Below are 18,449 nucleotides of genomic sequence, written 5' to 3' on the forward strand. Positions count from 1 at the left end.
TATCTGTATAGTTGCATACAAGGTTGGTAGATGTTCTGTCATTTGTTCAAGCTATAACTAGAATTAGACCTTTTTTCAAACCTATTGCTCCCCCATTGATATCAAGGTATTGTCTTGGAAAGTGTTGTTTCTGTTAGCAGTGAGAAGCCATCTTATTACAATACCATCAGAGCCCTTATTTAAATCCTATTGCATTAATATATAACCAGAAGTATTACTTATAGCGCTCCATCGCTCAGCATATACTATTATCCCACCTGTAACTCAATGACAGCTGAGTTCAAGTGTTTTTAAACATAGTGTGTCTTTTTTCTGTTTAATAAAGTGAGAGTCTGAATAGTGATATTCAATTCACCTTGTTTTAATATAACTTTTCACCAGTTCTTACTCTTTACTATCTTAAGGGGTTGGCACTCCTTTTCGTTGCTGCCTTTTTGCAACACATGTACAGATGAGTCTTCTTAGTGCAAACCCCCCCCCCCCCAATAAGTGCATAAAGTGATTTTGAATAATAATTCCACTTGTAGCATTACAAATTTATTGATTCTACCTTATTAGCCCTTTCATCCTAAATTGAGGTTGTTGCATTATCTGTATGTTATTAGAGCTTTAAAATGTAATCTTTATGCTACCATGGAATTTTGTCAATCATCATTATTCTGTTTTCTGCTAAGCGCAAGGGTCAGAAGGCCACAGCTGTTACTCTATATTTCTGGCTCAGAAGTCTGATTCACATGGCTTATATAGAGATGGGTCAGCAGCCTCCATCCCGGATTATGGCACATTCTACTTGTGCGGTGTCTACTTCCTAGGCCATAAAGAATGAGGCTTCAGTTGAACAGATCTGCAAGGCTGCTACCTGGTCCTCTTTTCATACTTTCACAAAATTTTATCGGTTTGATGTTTTTGCCTCAGCAGAGGCTTCATTTGGGGGAGATACATTTTTTGTGGACTCCACAGTTTGGGTATTGTTTTCCCATATGTTATGAATAGGAATTTTGGACTCACTACCATTAGAAAGAAAATATAATTTATGCTTACCTGGTAAATTATTTTCTTTCTTGGTAGTGAGAGTCCATGAACCTACCCTGAATAGTGTAATGGCGGCAGTCTTATGGCACCACTTTACCCCTTTTTATCTCTCTACTTTTCCTTACCCTCGGCTTGAACTACTGAGAGGGTAGGGGAAGTGGGAGGGATATTTCAATGCTCTGTTTGGGGTGTATTTGCCTCCTTCTGGTGGCCAGGTGAAGTATTTTCCCACGTTATGAATAAGAATTTGTGGACTCTCACTATCAAGAAAGAAAATAATTTATCAGGTAAGCATAAATGATATTATTCTGTTGAACTAACATTGTTATATTATTTCTAAGCTTGGGTCAGTTTAATTATTTTTAGCAATTGTTTTCCTCTAACATTTTATCATGATGGTCAATTTCTGTATTTTTGGTTTGTCAATTGGGCATCCAAAAGGAGAAGAAAAATTTCAAAAGTGTTCAGCTCACTCACCCCCTTCTCGCACTTTCCAGTTGGGGCTCTGTCATAATATATATGTATTAATTATAGGATTTATTAATATTTAAATTGGCCCTGGCACTATTTGTGTCCAAAAAAATCCTTATTGCTTATTTTGATAAAACTAAAGATGTTCAATATTAGTCAATCTTGTAGTTAATATAGAAGAAAACGTAGTTGGATTATGCCTTTGGGAAACTTTCTCTTTCAATAATTTGACATATAAACAAAAAGAAAAGCTCTCAACCAGAAATGAACAATGCAAATACATAGCACCTAGCAAACTTTTTATTTTGATTTACAGTGGAGATATCAGAAATAAAGGGGGCATTAGATGTGGTGCCATTGGTTAACACTATATTGTATTAGATAAGAAGGGTGACAATAAGAAGTAAAAAGTCAAAAATGCCCCTTTTTTTTTTTATAATTATTAGCTACATTTTCCGCAAGGCTTCTTTAAACATTCATTAAGCACTGTTTTTTCATTGATTCTATAGGTTTGCTGTGATAATTTAGGTTAGCCACAGTCGCTAGCCTGTCTTACCATCTTGAGATATTGTTTATACATTTTTTATTACTTGAGGTCACATAGTAGATTTACAGGAAATTTAGGAAACGCCCATTCCCTTTACCTGGAAGAAAGTTGCATTTTGCCAGTCTATTTATTAGTCAATATAATGAAAACCTTTGCCTCATATCCTAAAGGCATTACACACCTAAACTAATCTAACCTACAGTTTTCACTAATAAGAATAACTTCTATTTTGATTGTACTTCTTTTTTAGACCTGAATGGACAAGTGAATTAAACACTTATAGAATTGAAGCTGCATGGAAACTCTCACAGTGGGACTTTGTACAAGATTATCTAACTGCAGGTACTGGCAATTATATTTTTGGACTCACATTTTTCAAAATCCATTCACTGTTAACATTATTTTTAATACTAATTAGCTGTAAATACTGTGTTAGGTAAAATTATTTTTAATACTAATTAGCTGTAGATATTCTGTTAGGTAAAATTATTTGGTTCATAATATTTCATCATCACGCTTCTTGACAAAACAATAGTGTTCAGAATATAATATTATATATCTGAAAAAAACTTCAGAAATTCATAGCAATGATAATGTGATTTAATATTGAATTTGTTGGGGATCTCTTTCCCTAAAACATGTAGTCATCATCTAAAAAAGCCATTTTACTAAATGTTCTGGCAAGCAAGGTGTCAACATATAGCATTTAATTCACATGCTTTTCAGAAGTCTTAATACTTTTTTATTGGGAACAACAATTTTCATCTCCTGTCTTGGACTAGTTTGTAAATTATGTTTATCTCCAAATCCATTCTCTGTTAACCTTTACCATCTCCACTTATTGGTGTGTTTGGAACTAAAACAATGTTATTTTGTAGAGAAGCATTGGGAAACTAAGTACCCTGGGGGCCCTTGTGGTTTTCCGCTGAGTGTCTTACACTCACAGATGGTGCAAGAAATAAGTCTTTTTTTTTTTTTTTTTTTACTCTCTCCCCGTAAAAAAAGTTTACCCTATTTACACCATAAAACACTTGTACAAATTGTCAACTCCCATTTCCTATCTTATCCCTCTATCTTCCAAACTCATACAGTATGTCCGACCAAATATTACATGATTTCTATAGGAACATCTGTCATGATTTATCATGATATAGAGATTAGTCTATGCTAAAAGTTATCCCTTCCCTATATGGTTTTCCTAATATGGTATTTATTCCATACAGGTAACTTTTTTAGTAGAACCTGTGTATTTTTCCACAATATTTATAATCTGCTTTTATTTGTAAATATATATACTTTTCTTTCATGTAATTGGCAAGAGTCCATGGGCTAGTGACATATGGAATATACAATCCTACCAGGAGGGGCAAAGTTTCCCAAACCTCAAAATGCCTATAAAAACACCCCTCACCACACCCACAATTCAGTTTTACAAACTTTGCCTCCTATAGAGGTGGTGAAGTAAGTTTGTGCTTGATTTCTACGTTGATATGCGCTTCTCAGCATTTTGAAGCCCGATTCCTCTCAGAGTACAGTGAATGTCAGAGGGATGTGAAGGGAGTATCACCTATTGAATTTTATGGTTTTCCTCGCAGTAAATCTTTTTCATAGGTTCTCTGTTAGCGGTCGTAGAGGACCATCTCCTACCTCCCTTTTCAGATCGACGATATACTCTCATATTCCATTACCTCTACTGATAACCGTTACTGGTTTGGCTATCTACTATATGTGGATGGATGTCTTTCGGTAAGTATGTTTTCATTACTTAAAACACTCTCAGCTATGGTTTGGCACTTTATGTATTAATATAAGTCAGGTTTATGTATATTTCCTTTTGCAGACTATCAGTTTCATATTTGGGAAAAAACATATTTAGGAAAATATTTTTCTTACCTGGGGTATAGTCTTTTTTTCAAAATGACTGCTATTTTCATAAAATTTTCATGGGCAAACTTTGGCTTGCGAGTTCGCAAAATGACGATGTTTATTGCGTCATTTTTGGCGCAAGAATTTTTTTGGCACGAAGGTATGTCCGGTGACACAAATTCGTCATTTCCGGCGTCTTAGTTGACGCGGAGTTTCCTAGCACAAGGTTGCGTCTGCAATGACGCGAGTGTGTCATTTCCGGCTGTTGTTAGCGCCAAAAAAATTTCATTTTGCGTTGTGCATCATACTTGGCGCCAAATAATTTAATTATTTAAAACCCTATTCCTATATGTCTCTTGCCTTTTTCTATGTCAGAGGGCTATGCTGTTTGCATTTTTTCCCATTCCTGAAACTGCCATATAAGGAAATTGATAATTTTGCTTTATATGTTGTTTTTTCTCTAACATTTGCAAGATGTCTCAATCTGATCCTGTCTCAGAAACCACTGTTGGAACCCTGCTGCCTGATAACAAAAAAAAAAGCTAAGTGTATCTGTTGTAAATTTGTGGAGATTATATCTCCAGCTGTGGTATGTAATAGTTGTAATGATAAGCTTTTACATGCAGAGAATATATCCATCAGTAATAGTACAATGCCTGTTGTTCCTTCAACATCTAATGTACATGATATCCCTGTGAATATAAAAGATTTTGTTGCTGATGCGATTCAGAAGGTTTTGTCTGCTATCCTGCCTTCTAATAAATGTAAAAGGTCTTTTAAAACTTCTCATAAAGTTGCTGAAATTTGAAATGACCGACAACATACTGAATTATCCTCATCTGATGAGGATCTATCTGATTCAGAAGATCCTTCCTCAGATATTGACACTGACAAATCTACTTATTTATTTAAAATGGAGTATATTCGTTCCTTGTTAAAAGAGGTGTTGATTACATTGGATTTTGAGGAAACTAGTCCTCTTGATACTAAAACTAGTAAACGTTTAAATTCTGTTTATAAACCTCCTGTGGTTACTCCAGAGGTTTTTCCAGTTCCTGATGCTATTTCTGATATGATTTCTAATGAATGGAATAGGCCTGGTACTACTTTTATCCCTTCTTCAAGGTTTAAAAAATTGTATCCTTTGCCAGCAGTCAGTTTGGAGTTTTGGGAAAAGATCACCAAAGTTGATGGGGCTATTTCTACTCTTGCCAAACGTACTACTATTCCTATGGAAGATAGTACTTCCTTTAAGGACTCTTTAGATAGGAAACTTGAATCTTATCTAAGGAAAGCTTATTTACTGTATATTCTGGCTATCTTCTCAGGCCTGCCATTTCTATGGCTGATGTTGCAGCTGCATCAACTTTTTGGTTGGAAAGTTTAGCGCAACAGGAAATGGATCCTGATTTGTCTAGCATTGTTCGCTTGCTTCAACATGCTAATCATTTTATCTGTGATGCCATTTTTGATATCATCAAAATTGATGTTAAATCTATGTCTTAAGCTATTTTAGCTAGAAGAGCTTTGTGGCTCAAATATTGGAATGCTGACATGGTATCTAAGTCTAGATTACTATCTCTTTCCAAGGTAATAATTTTTTTGGTTCTCAGTTGGATTCAATTATTTCAACTGTCACTGGGGGGAAGGGAGTTTTTTTGCCTCAGGATAAAAGACCTAAGGGTAAATCTAAAGCTTCTAAATGTTTACGTTCCTTTCAACAAAATAAGGAACAGAAACCTAATCCTTCCCCTCAAAGAATCTGGTTCCAATTGGAAACCGTTTAAGAAACCAAAGCCAGCCCCAAAGTCTACATGAAGGTGCGTCCCTCATTCCAGCTCAGCTGGTAGGGGGCAGATTAAGATTCTTCCAAAACTTTTGGGCAGATCAATGGATTCAGAGTATTGTCTATCAAGGGTACCGAATAGGATTCAGAGTAAGACCATCTGTGAAAAGATTTTTTCTCTTGCGCATCCCAGCAAATCCAGTAAAGGCTCAGGCTTTTCTGAAGTGTGTTTCAGACCTGGAACTTTCAGGGGTAATCATACCAGTTCTGTTTCAGGAACAGGGTCTGGGGTTTTATTCAAATCTATTCATTGTCCCAAAGAAAGAAAATTCATTCAGGCCAACTTTCAAAATGGTGACTATAAGGACTATTCTGCATTTTGTTCAGCAAGGTCATTATATGTCCACGATAGGCTTACAGGATGCATATCTTCATATTCCGATTCATCCAGACCACTATCAGTTTCTGAGATTCTCTTTTCTAGACAAGCATTACCAATTTGTCGCTCTTCCATTTGGCCTAGCGACAGCTCCAAGAATCTTTTCAAAGGTTCTCAGTGGCCTACTCTCTGTAATCAGAGAATGGGGTATTGCAGTGTTTCCTTATTTGGACGATATCTTGGTACTAACTCAGTCTTTACATTCTGCAGAATCTCACACAAATCAACTAGTGTTGTTTCTTCAAAGACATGGTTGGAGGATCAATTTACCAAAAAGTTCCTCGATTCCTCAGACAAGGGTCACCTTTTTATGTTTCTAGATAGATTCAGTGTCCATGACTCTGTCTCTAACAGACAAGAGACGATTAAAATTGGTTTCTTCTGTTATGTGTGATCAGTCCACGGTTCATCATTACTTCTGGGATATAACTCCTCCCCAACAGGAAATGCAAGAGGATTCACCCAGCAGAGTTGCATATAGCTCCTCCCCTCTACGTCAGTCCCAGTCATTCTCTTGCACCCAACGACTAGATAGGATGTGTGAGAGGACTATGGTGATTATACTTAGTTTTTATGACTTCAATCAAAAGTTTGTTATTTTACAATAGCACCGGAGCGTGTTATTACTTCTCTGGCAGAGTTTGAGGAAGAATCTGCCAGAGTTTTTTACTATGATTTTAACCGGAGTAGTTAAGATCATATTGCTGTTCTCGGCCATCTGAGGGAGGTAAAAGCTTCAGATCAGGGGACAGCGGGCAGATGAATCTGCATTGAGGTATGTAGCAGTTATTATTTTCTGAATGGAATTGATGAGAAAATCCTGCCATACCGTTATAATGACATGTATGTATACACTTCAGTATTCTGGGGATGGTATTTCACCGGAACTACTTTGTTAAAAGTCACTAATCCTTTTAATAAGTATTTATCATGTTAAACGTTTTTGCTGGAATGTAGAATCGTTTTCATTGCTGAGGTACTGAGTGAATAAATATTTGGGCATTATTTTCCACTTGGCAGTTGTTTGCTTTTAATTGTGACAGTTTCGTTTCTCTTCACTGCTGTGTGTGAGGGGGAGGGGCCGTTTTTGGCGCTCTTTGCTACGCATCAAAAAATTCCAGTCAGTTACTCTTATATTTCCTGCATGATCCGGTTCATCTCTGACAGATCTCAGGGGTCTTCAAACTTCTTTGGAGGGAGGTAGATTCTCTCAGCAGAGCTGTGAGAATTTTATATTGACTGTGAATAAAAACGTTGCTCTGTAATTTTTATGTCAAATTTAATTATTGTTATTTTACTAATGGGAACAAACCTTTGCTAAAAGTTGTGTTGTTTTAGAGTTTGATGCTATAACTGTTTTTCAGTTCATTATTTCAACTGTCATTTAATCGTTTAGTACCTCTTTGAGGCACAGTACGTTTTTGCTAAAAAAGATTATAACCAAGTTGCAAGTTTATTGCTAGTGTGTTAAACATGTCTGACTCAGAGGAAGATATCTGTGTCATTTGTTCCAATGCCAAGGTGGAGCCCAATAGAAATTTATGTACTAACTGTATTGATGCTACTTTAAATAAAAGTCAATCTGTACAATGTGAACAAATTTCACCAAACAGCGAGGGGAGAGTTATGCCGACTAACTCGCCTCACGCGGCAGTACCTGCATCTCCCGCCCGGGAGGTGCGTGATATTATGGCGCCTAGTACATCTGGGCGGCCATTACAGATAGTGTGTTAAACATGTCTGACTCAGAGGAAGATATCTGTGTCATTTGTTCCAATGCCAAGGTGGAGCCCAATAGAAATTTATGTACTAACTGTATTGATGCTACTTTAAATAAAAGTCAATCTGTACAATGTGAACAAATTTCACCAAACAGCGAGGGGAGAGTTATGCCGACTAACTCGCCTCACGCGGCAGTACCTGCATCTCCCGCCCGGGAGGTGCGTGATATTATGGCGCCTAGTACATCTGGGCGGCCATTACAGATAACATTACAAGATATGGCTACTGTTATGACCGAAGTTTTATCTAAATTACCAGAACTAAGAGGCAAGCGTGATCACTCTGGGGTGAGAACAGAGTGCGCTGATAATACTAGGGCCATGTCTGATACTGCGTCACAACTTGCAGAGCATGAGGACGGAGAGCTTCATTCTGTGGGTGACGGTTCTGATCCAAACAGATTGGATTCAGATATTTCAAATTTTAAATTTAAATTGGAGAACCTCCGTGTATTACTAGGGGAGGTCTTAGCAGCTCTCAATGATTGTAACACCGTTGCAATACCAGAGAAACTGTGTAGGTTGGATAAATACTTTGCGGTACCGGCGAGTACTGACGTTTTTCCTATACCTAAGAGACTAACTGAAATTGTTACTAAGGAGTGGGATAGACCCGGTGTGCCGTTCTCACCCCCTCCAATATTTAGAAAGATGTTTCCAATAGACGCCACCACTCGGGACTTATGGCAAACGGTCCCTAAGGTGGAGGGAGCAGTTTCTACTTTAGCTAAGCGTACCACTATCCCGGTGGAGGATAGCTGTGCTTTTTCAGATCCAATGGATAAAAAATTAGAGGGTTACCTTAAGAAAATGTTTGTTCAACAAGGTTTTATATTGCAACCCCTTGCATGTATCGCGCCGATTACGGCTGCGGCAGCATTTTGGATTGAGTCTCTGGAAGAGAACCTTAGTTCATCTACGCTAGACGACATTACGGACAGGCTTAGAGTCCTTAAACTAGCTAATTCATTCATTTCGGAGGCCGTAGTACATTTAACCAAACTTACGGCTAAGAACTCAGGATTCGCCATACAGGCACGTAGGGCGCTGTGGCTAAAGTCCTGGTCAGCTGATGTTACTTCTAAGTCCAAATTACTTAATATACCTTTCAAGGGGCAGTCCTTATTTGGGCCCGGTTTGAAAGAAATTATCGCTGACATTACAGGAGGTAAGGGCCACGCCCTACCTCAAGACAAAGCCAAAGCTAAGGCTAGACAGTCTAATTTTCGTCCCTTTCGGAATTTCAAAACAGGAGCAGCATCAACCTCCACTGCACCAAAACAGGAAGGAGCTGTTGCTCGTTACAGGCAAGGCTGGAAGCCTAACCAGTCCTGGAACAAGAGCAAGCAGGCCAGGAAACCTGCTGCTGCCCCAAAGACAGCATGAACCGAGAGCCCCCGATCCGGGACCGGATCTAGTGGGGGGCAGACTTTCTCTCTTCGCCCAGGCCTGGGCAAGAGATGTTCAGGATCCCTGGGCACTAGAGATCATATCTCAGGGATACCTTCTAGACTTCAAATTATCTCCCCCAAGAGGGAGATTTCATCTGTCAAGGTTGTCAACAAACCAGATAAAGAAAGAAGCGTTTCTACGCTGTGTACAAGATCTGTTATTAATGGGAGTGATCCATCCGGTTCCGCGGTCGGAACAAGGACAAGGGTTCTACTCAAACCTGTTTGTGGTTCCCAAAAAAGAGGGAACTTTCAGGCCAATCTTAGATTTAAAGATTCTAAACAAATTCCTAAGAGTTCCATCGTTCAAAATGGAAACTATTCGAACAATCTTACCCATGATCCAAAAGGGTCAGTACATGACCACAGTGGATTTAAAAGATGCTTACCTTCACATACCGATCCACAAAGATCATCACCGGTATCTAAGGTTTGCTTTCTTAGACAGGCACTACCAGTTTGTAGCTCTTCCATTCGGATTGGCTACGGCTCCAAGAATCTTCACAAAGGTTCTGGGTGCCCTTCTGGCGGTACTAAGACCGCGAGGGATTTCGGTAGCTCCGTACCTAGACGACATTCTAATACAAGCTTCAAGCTTTCAAACTGCCAAGTCTCATACAGAGTTAGTTCTGGCATTTCTAAGGTCGCATGGATGGAAAGTGAACGAAAAGAAGAGTTCTCTTTTTCCTCTCACAAGAGTTCCATTCTTGGGGACTCTTATAGATTCTGTAGAAATGAAGATTTACCTGACAGAAGACAGGTTAACAAAGCTTCAAAATGCATGCCGTGTCCTTCATTCCATTCAACACCCGTCAGTAGCTCAATGCATGGAGGTGATCGGCTTAATGGTAGCGGCAATGGACATAGTACCTTTTGCACGCCTACACCTCAGACCGCTGCAATTGTGCATGCTAAGTCAGTGGAATGGGGATTACTCAGATTTGTCCCCTACTCTGAATCTGAATCAAGAGACCAGAAATTCTCTTCTATGGTGGCTTTATCGGCCACACCTGTCCAGGGGGATGCCATTCAGCAGGCCAGACTGGACAATTGTAACAACAGACGCCAGCCTACTAGGTTGGGGCGCTGTCTGGAATTCTCTGAAGGCTCAGGGACTATGGAATCAGGAGGAGAGTCTCCTTCCAATAAACATTCTGGAATTGAGAGCAGTTCTCAATGCCCTTCTGGCTTGGCCCCAATTAACAACTCGGGGGTTCATCAGGTTTCAGTCGGACAACATCACGACTGTAGCTTACATCAACCATCAGGGAGGGACAAGAAGCTCCCTAGCAATGATGGAAGTATCAAGGATAATTCGCTGGGCAGAGTCTCACTCTTGCCACCTGTCAGCAATCCACATCCCGGGAGTGGAGAACTGGGAGGCGGATTTCTTGAGTCGCCAGACTTTTCATCCGGGGGAGTGGGAACTTCATCCGGAGGTCTTTGCCCAAATACTTCGACGTTGGGGCAAACCAGAGATAGATCTCATGGCGTCTCGCCAGAACGCCAAACTTCCTCGCTACGGGTCCAGATCCAGGGATCCGGGAGCGGTTCTGATAGATGCTTTGACAGCACCTTGGAACTTCGGGATGGCTTATGTGTTTCCACCCTTCCCGCTGCTTCCTCGATTGATTGCCAAAATCAAACAGGAGAGAGCATCAGTGATTCTAATAGCGCCTGCATGGCCACGCAGGACTTGGTATGCAGATCTAGTGGACATGTCATCCTGTCCGCCTTGGTCTCTACCTCTAAGACAGGACCTTCTGATACAGGGTCCATTCAAACATCAAAATCTAACTTCTCTGAAGCTGACTGCTTGGAAATTGAACGCTTGATTTTATCAAAACGTGGTTTTTCTGAGTCGGTTATTGATACCCTGATACAGGCTAGGAAGCCTGTTACCAGAAGGATTTACCATAAAATATGGCGTAAATACCTATACTGGTGCGAATCCAAAGGTTACTCCTGGAGTAAGGTTAGGATCGCTAGGATATTGTCTTTTCTACAAGAAGGTTTAGAAAAGGGTTTATCAGCTAGTTCATTAAAGGGACAGATTTCAGCTCTGTCCATCTTGTTACACAGGCGTCTGTCAGAAAATCCAGACGTCCAGGCTTTTTGTCAGGCTTTAGCTAGGATCAAGCCTGTGTTTAAAGCTGTTGCTCCGCCATGGAGTTTAAACTTAGTTCTTAACGTTTTACAGGGTGTTCCGTTTGAACCCCTTCATTCCATTGATATAAAATTGTTATCTTGGAAAGTTCTGTTTTTAATGGCTATTTCCTCGGCTCGAAGAGTCTCTGAGTTATCAGCCTTACATTGTGATTCTCCTTATCTGATTTTTCACTCAGACAAGGTAGTTCTGCGTACTAAACCTGGGTTCTTACCTAAGGTAGTCACTAACAGGAACATCAATCAAGAGATTGTTGTTCCATCCTTGTGTCCAAATCCTTCTTCAAAGAAGGAACGTCTTCTACACAATCTGGATGTAGTTCGTGCCCTCAAGTTCTACTTGCAGGCAACTAAAGATTTTCGCCAAACTTCTTCCCTGTTTGTCGTTTATTCTGGACAGAGGAGAGGTCAAAAAGCTTCTGCTACCTCTCTCTCTTTTTGGCTTCGTAGCATAATACGTTTAGCCTATGAGACTGCTGGACAGCAGCCTCCTGAAAGAATTACAGCTCACTCCACTAGAGCTGTGGCTTCCACTTGGGCCTTTAAGAATGAGGCCTCTGTTGAACAGATTTGCAAGGCTGCAACTTGGTCTTCGCTTCATACTTTTTCCAAATTTTACAAATTTGACACTTTTGCTTCTTCGGAGGCTATTTTTGGGAGAAAGGTTCTTCAGGCAGTGGTTCCTTCTGTATAATGAGCCTGCCTACCCCTCCCGTCATCCGTGTACTTTTTGCTTTGGTATTGGTATCCCAGAAGTAATGATGAACCGTGGACTGATCACACATAACAGAAGAAAACATAATTTATGCTTACCTGATAAATTCCTTTCTTCTGTTGTGTGATCAGTCCACGGCCCGCCCTGTTTTAAGGCAGGTAAATATCTTTTAAATTATACTCCAGTCACCACTTCACCCTTGGTTACTCCTTTCTCGTTGATTCTTGGTCGAATGACTGGGACTGACGTAGAGGGGAGGAGCTATATGCAACTCTGCTGGGTGAATCCTCTTGCATTTCCTGTTGGGGAGGAGTTATATCCCAGAAGTAATGATGAACCGTGGACTGATCACACAACAGAAGAAAGGAATTTATCAGGTAAGCATAAATTATGTTTTCAGCTTGTCGGAACCTTCAGTTTCAATCATTCCCTTCAGTTTCAATCATTCCCTTCAGTAGCTATGTGCATGGAAGTTTTAGGTCTCATGACTGCAGCATCGGACGCGATCCCCTTTGCTCGTTTTCATATGAGACCTCTCCAGCTTTGTATGCTGAATCAATGGTGCAGGGATTATACAAAGATATCACAATTAATATCCTTAAATCCCAATGTTTGACTCTCTCTGACTTGGTGATTAGATCACCATCGTATAGTTCAAGGGGCCTCTTTTGTTCGTCCAACCTGGACTGTGATCACAACAGATGCAAGTCTTTCAGGTTGGGGAGCTGTCTGGGGATCTCTGGCAGCACAAGGGGTTTGGAAATCTCAAGAGGCAAGGTTACCAATCAATATTTTAGAACTACGTGCTATTTTCAGGGCTCTTCAGGTTTGGCCTCAGTTGAAGAAAGAACCGTTCATTTGTTTTCAGACAGACAATATCACAACTGTGGCATATGTCAATCATCAGGGTGGGACTCACAGTCCCTAAGCTATAAAAGACGTATCTCGTAAACTTGCTTGGGCTGAATCCAGCTCCTGTCTAATTTCTGCAGTTCATATCCCAAGTGTAGACAGTTGGGGAGCATATTATCTCAGCCATCAGACTTTACATCCGGGGGAGTGATCAAATCATTAAATTTGAAGGTATGGAAATTGAATGCCTAGTGCTTAGTCATAGAGGTTTCTCTGACTCGGTGATTAATACTATGTTACAGGCTCGTAAATCTGTTTCTAGGAAGATTTATTATCGAGTTTGGAAGACTTATATTTCATGGTGTTCTCATAAATTTTCCTGGCATTCTTTTAGAATTCCTAGAATTTTACAGTTTCTTCAGGATGGTTTGGATAAAGATTTGTCTGCAAGTTCCTTGAAGGGACAAATCTCTGCTCTTTCTGTTTTATTTCACAGAAAGATTGCTAAGCTTCCTGATATTCATTGTTTTGTACAGGCTTTGCTCCATATCAAGCCTGTCATTAAATCAATTTCTCCTCCTTGGAGTCTTAATTTGGTTTTGAAGGCTTTACAGGCTCCTACGTTTGAGCCTATGCATTCTTTGGGCAGTAAACTACTTTCTTGGAAAGTGTTGTTCCTTTTGGCCATCTCTTCTGCTAGAAGAGTTTCCGAATTATCTGCTGTTTCTTGTGAATCTCCTTTTCTAATTTTCCATCAGGATAAGGCAGTTTTGCTACTAAAGATTTCAGGAAGACTTCTAGTCTATTTGTTATCTTTTTCTTGTTCTATGAAAGGTCAGAAGGTTTCTGCCATTTCCTTGGCATCTTGGTTAAAGCTTTTGATTCATCAGGCTTATTTGGAGTCGGGGCAGGCCCCGCCTCAGAGAATTACAGCTCATTCTACTAGATCAATCTCCACTTTGTGGGCTTTAAGAATGAAGCTTCAGTTGATCAGATTTGCAAAGCAGCAACTTGGTCTTCTTTGCATACATTTACTAAATTCTACCGTTTTGATGTATTTGCTTCTTCGGAAGCAGTTTGTGGTAGAAAAGTTTTTCAGGCAGCTGTTTCAGTTTGATTCCTCTGCTAATGTTTAAGTTTTTTCTTTTCATTATGAGAATTAACTTATATTTTGGGTTGTGGATTAATTTTTTTCAGCGGAAAATGGCTATTATTTTTATCTCTCTCTCTCTAGTGACTCTTATGTGGAGTTCCACATCTTGGGTATTACTATCCCATACGTCACTAGCTCATGGACTCTTGCCAATTACATGAAAGAAAACATAATTTATGTAAGAACTTACCTGATAAATTAATTTCTTTCATATTGGCAAGAGTCCATAAGACCCACCCTTTTTGTGGTGGTTATGATTTTTTGTATAAAGCACAATTATTTCCAAATTCCTTTTTTGATGCTTTTTACTCCTTTCTTTATCACCCCACTACTTGGCTATTAGTTAAACTGAATTGTGGGTGTGGTGAGGGGTATATTTATAGGCATTTTGAGGTTTGGGAAACTTTGCCCCTCCTGGTAGGATTTTATATCCCATACGTCACTAGCTCATGGACTCTTGCCAATATGAAAGAAATGAATTTATCAGGTAAGTTCTTACATAAATTATGTTTCTCTTGCAAGGTGTATCCAGTCCACGGATTCATCCTTTACTTGTGGGATATTCTCATTCCCTACAGGAAGTAGCAAAGAGAGCACACAGCAAAGCTGTCCATATAGCTCCCCCTCTAGCTCCACCCCCCAGTCATTCTCTTTGCTGGCTCTAAGCACTAGAGTCTCTCGGGAGTGTAAAGTGAATGTGGTGTTAGAATTGTAGTTTTATTATCTTCAATCAAGAGTTTGTTATTTTTAAATGGTACCGGTTTGTACTATTTACTCTCTAGCAAAAAAAGTGATGAAGAATTCTGCTGAGAGGAAAATGATTTTAGCATGTTGTAACTAAAATCCACTGCTGTTCCCACACAGGACTGAGGAGTACCAGAAAACCTCAGTTGGGGGGAACAGTTTGCAGGCTTGACTGCAATGAGGTATGTTCAGTCAATTATTTCTAGACAAGACTGAGATAATGCTAGAAGATTGACAAGATCCCCATGTGGGGAGGGTAAGCTATGTTCTGAGACTTAGTATAGAATTGAATGCTTACATAACAGGGCTAAATAGGCTGGTTGACACTAATGCAGGGCAATCGATTATTTATTTAAGAAATACTCGTTGGAGACACTTTTTTAAGCACTTTGGAGTGTTTTACTGGGGTTATTATCCACATGGCATAAATTTAGTCACTTAGAAGTGATTTTTGTAGGCCTCACAACTCCGGAGTGGAGTGGGAGGGGCCTAATTTTGCACCTCAGATGCGCACTTAGAATTGAAAGACTGTTCATGCTGCTTCACATGGAGGGTCCTGCTGCTGATTGAGGGCCTACAAGAAGCTTTATTCCCCCAAATCTGATCCCTAAGGGCAGGTAGGGCCACAGCAGTAAGCTGTGGCAAGGTGCTGTAGTTAATTAACCGGTTGTTGGCTTTAGGCTGCTCCGGTTTGGGCATTAAGGGGTTAATCGTTCTGAAACTTGTGGTGCAATCATATTAAAGCCTTAGGTACATACTGTGAAAATATCAAAAAGATTGGTGCATTTTTCACTATTTTGTAAAATTGTGTGCTCTTTTTATTTCTTAAAGGCACAGTAACGTTTTTTCAAATTGTGTTTTTTATTTGATTAAAGTGTCTTCCAAGCCTGCTTGTGTATACTACTAGTCTGTTTAACATGTCTGACACTAAGGAAAATCCTTGTTCAATGTGTTTAGAAGCCATGGTGGAACCCCCTCTCAGAATGTGTCCCAATTGCACTAATATGTCTATACACTTTAAAGATCATATTGTTGCACTTAAAATTGTGGCCCTAGATGATTCTCAGACTGAAGGTAATGAGGATAGTCCGCCTACCTCTCCCCATGTGTCACAACCAGTTACGCCCGCTCAAGCGATGCCCAGTACCTCTAGTGGGTCTTCCTCTATTACATTGCAACATCTAGCGACATGCATGGAGACAATCGGACTAATGGTAGCGGCAATGGACATAGTCCCTTTTGCTCGGATCCACCTCAGACCACTGCAACTATGCATGCTCAAACAGTGGAATGGGGATTATGCAGATTTGTCTCCTCAAATTCAGTTGGACCAGGAGACCAGAGCTTCTCTTCTCTGGTGGTTGTCTCAGGATCACCTGTCTCAGGGAATATGTTTCCGCAGACCAGAGTGGATCATTGTAATGACCGATGCCAGTCTATTAGGCTGGGGTGCGGTCTGGGACTCCCTGAAAGCTCAGGGCTTATGGTCTCGGGAAGAAACTCTTCTCCCGATAAACATTCTGGAACTGAGGGCGATATTCAACGCTCTTCAGGCATGGCCTCAACTAGCTGCGGCCAAATTTATCAGATTTCAGTCGGACAACATCACGACTGTAGCTTACGTCAATCATCAGGGGGGAACAAAGAGTTCCCTAGCGATGACGGAAGTAACCAAAATAATCAGGTGGGCGGAGGATCACTCCTGCCATCTCTCAGCAATTCACATCCCAGGAGTAGACAACTGGGAGGCAGATTTTTTAAGTCGTCAGACTTTTCACCCGGGGGAGTGGGAACTCCACCCGGAGGTATTTGACCAGCTGACTCAGCTATGGGGCGCTCCAGAGTTGGATCTGATGGCGTCCCGTCCGAACGCCAAACTTCTTCTCTACGGGTCCAGGTCCCGGGACCCCAAGGCGGTATTGATAGATGCTCTAGCAGCGCCTTGGTCCTTCAATCTGGCTTATGTTTTTCCACCGTTTCCTCTCCTCCCTCGTCTGGTCGCCAGAATCAAGCAGGAGGCTTCGGTGATTCTGATAGCGCCTGCGTGGCCACGCAGGACTTGGTATGCAGACCTAGTGGAAATGTCATCTGTCCCACCATGGATACTGCCAATGAGGCAGGACCTTCTAATACAGGGTCCGTTCAAGCATCCAAATCTAGTTTCTCTACGTCTGACTGCTTGGAGATTGAACGCTTAATTCTATCAAAGCGTGGTTTCTCTGAGTCAGTTATAGATACTCTGATTCAGGCTAGAAAGCCTGTCACCAGGAAAATCTACCATAAGATATGGCGGAAATATCTTTGTTGGTGTGAATCCAAGGGTTACTCATGGAGTAAAATTAGAATTCCCAGGATATTGTCTTTTCTCCAAGAAGGATTGGAGAAAGGATTGTCAGCTAGTTCCTTAAAAGGGCAAATATCTGCTCTGTCTATCCTTTTACACAAGCGTCTGGCAGAGGTACCAGACGTTCAAGCGTTTGCTCAGGCTTTAGTCAGAATCAAGCCTGTCTATAAACCTGTGGCTCCGCCATGGAGTCTAAATCTAGTTCTTTCAGTTCTTCCAGGGGTTCCGTTTGAACCTTTACATTCCATAGATATTAAGTTGTTATCTTGGAAAGTTTTGTTTTTGGTAGCTATCTCTTCTGCTCGAAGAGTTTCAGAATTATCTGCCTTACAGTGTGATTCACCTTACCTGGTGTTCCACGCAGATAAGGTAGTTTTGCGTACCAAGCCTGGTTTTCTTCCTAAAGTTGTTTCTAACAAGAATATTAACCAGGAAATAGTTGTTCCTTCTCTGTGTCCTAATCCATCTTCAAAGAAGGAACATCTACTACACAATCTTGATGTAGTTCGTGCTTTAAAGTTCTATTTACAAGCAACTAAGGATTTCAGACAAACATCTTCCTTGTTTGTTATCTATTCTGGTAAGAGGAGAGGTCAGAAAGCGACTGCTACCTCTCTTTCCTTTTGGCTGAAAAGCATCATCCGTTTGGCCTATGAGACTGCTGGTCAGCAGCCTCCTGAAAGAATTACTGCTCATTCTACCAGAGCAGTGGCTTCCACATGGGCTTTCAAGAATGAGGCTTCTGTTGAACAGATTTGTAAGGCAGCGACTTGGTCTTCACTGCATACTTTTGCCAAATTTTACAAATTCGATACTTTTGCTTCTTCGGAGGCTATTTTTGGGAGAAAGGTTTTACAAGCAGTGGTGCCTTCCATTTAAGGTACCTGTCTTGTTCCCTCCCTTCATCCGTGTCCTAAAGCTTTGGTATTGGTATCCCACAAGTAAAGAATGAATCCGTGGACTGGATACACCTTGCAAGAGAAAACAGAATTTATACTTACCTGATAAATTACTTTCTCTTGCGGTGTATCCAGTCCACGGCCCGCCCTGGCATTTAAGTCAGGTAAAAAAATGTTTTGTTTAAACTACAGTCACCACTGCA

General features: G+C 40.5%; 1 protein-coding gene across 1 annotated transcript in view; it reads left to right on the forward strand.

Annotated features, from left to right (window-relative positions):
- The window catches only part of ATR (ATR serine/threonine kinase), a 455,512-nt gene that overhangs the window by 249,393 nt on the left and 187,670 nt on the right, over positions 1 to 18,449 (forward strand). Inside the window, exon 32 of the mRNA XM_053711664.1 lies at positions 2,301 to 2,392. Coding sequence (XP_053567639.1) covers positions 2,301 to 2,392 — 92 coding nt within the window. The remainder of the gene's footprint in view (positions 1 to 2,300; positions 2,393 to 18,449) is intronic.

Source organism: Bombina bombina, chromosome 4 (assembly GCF_027579735.1).
Source record: "Bombina bombina isolate aBomBom1 chromosome 4, aBomBom1.pri, whole genome shotgun sequence".
Lineage (NCBI taxonomy): Eukaryota > Metazoa > Chordata > Amphibia > Anura > Bombinatoridae > Bombina > Bombina bombina.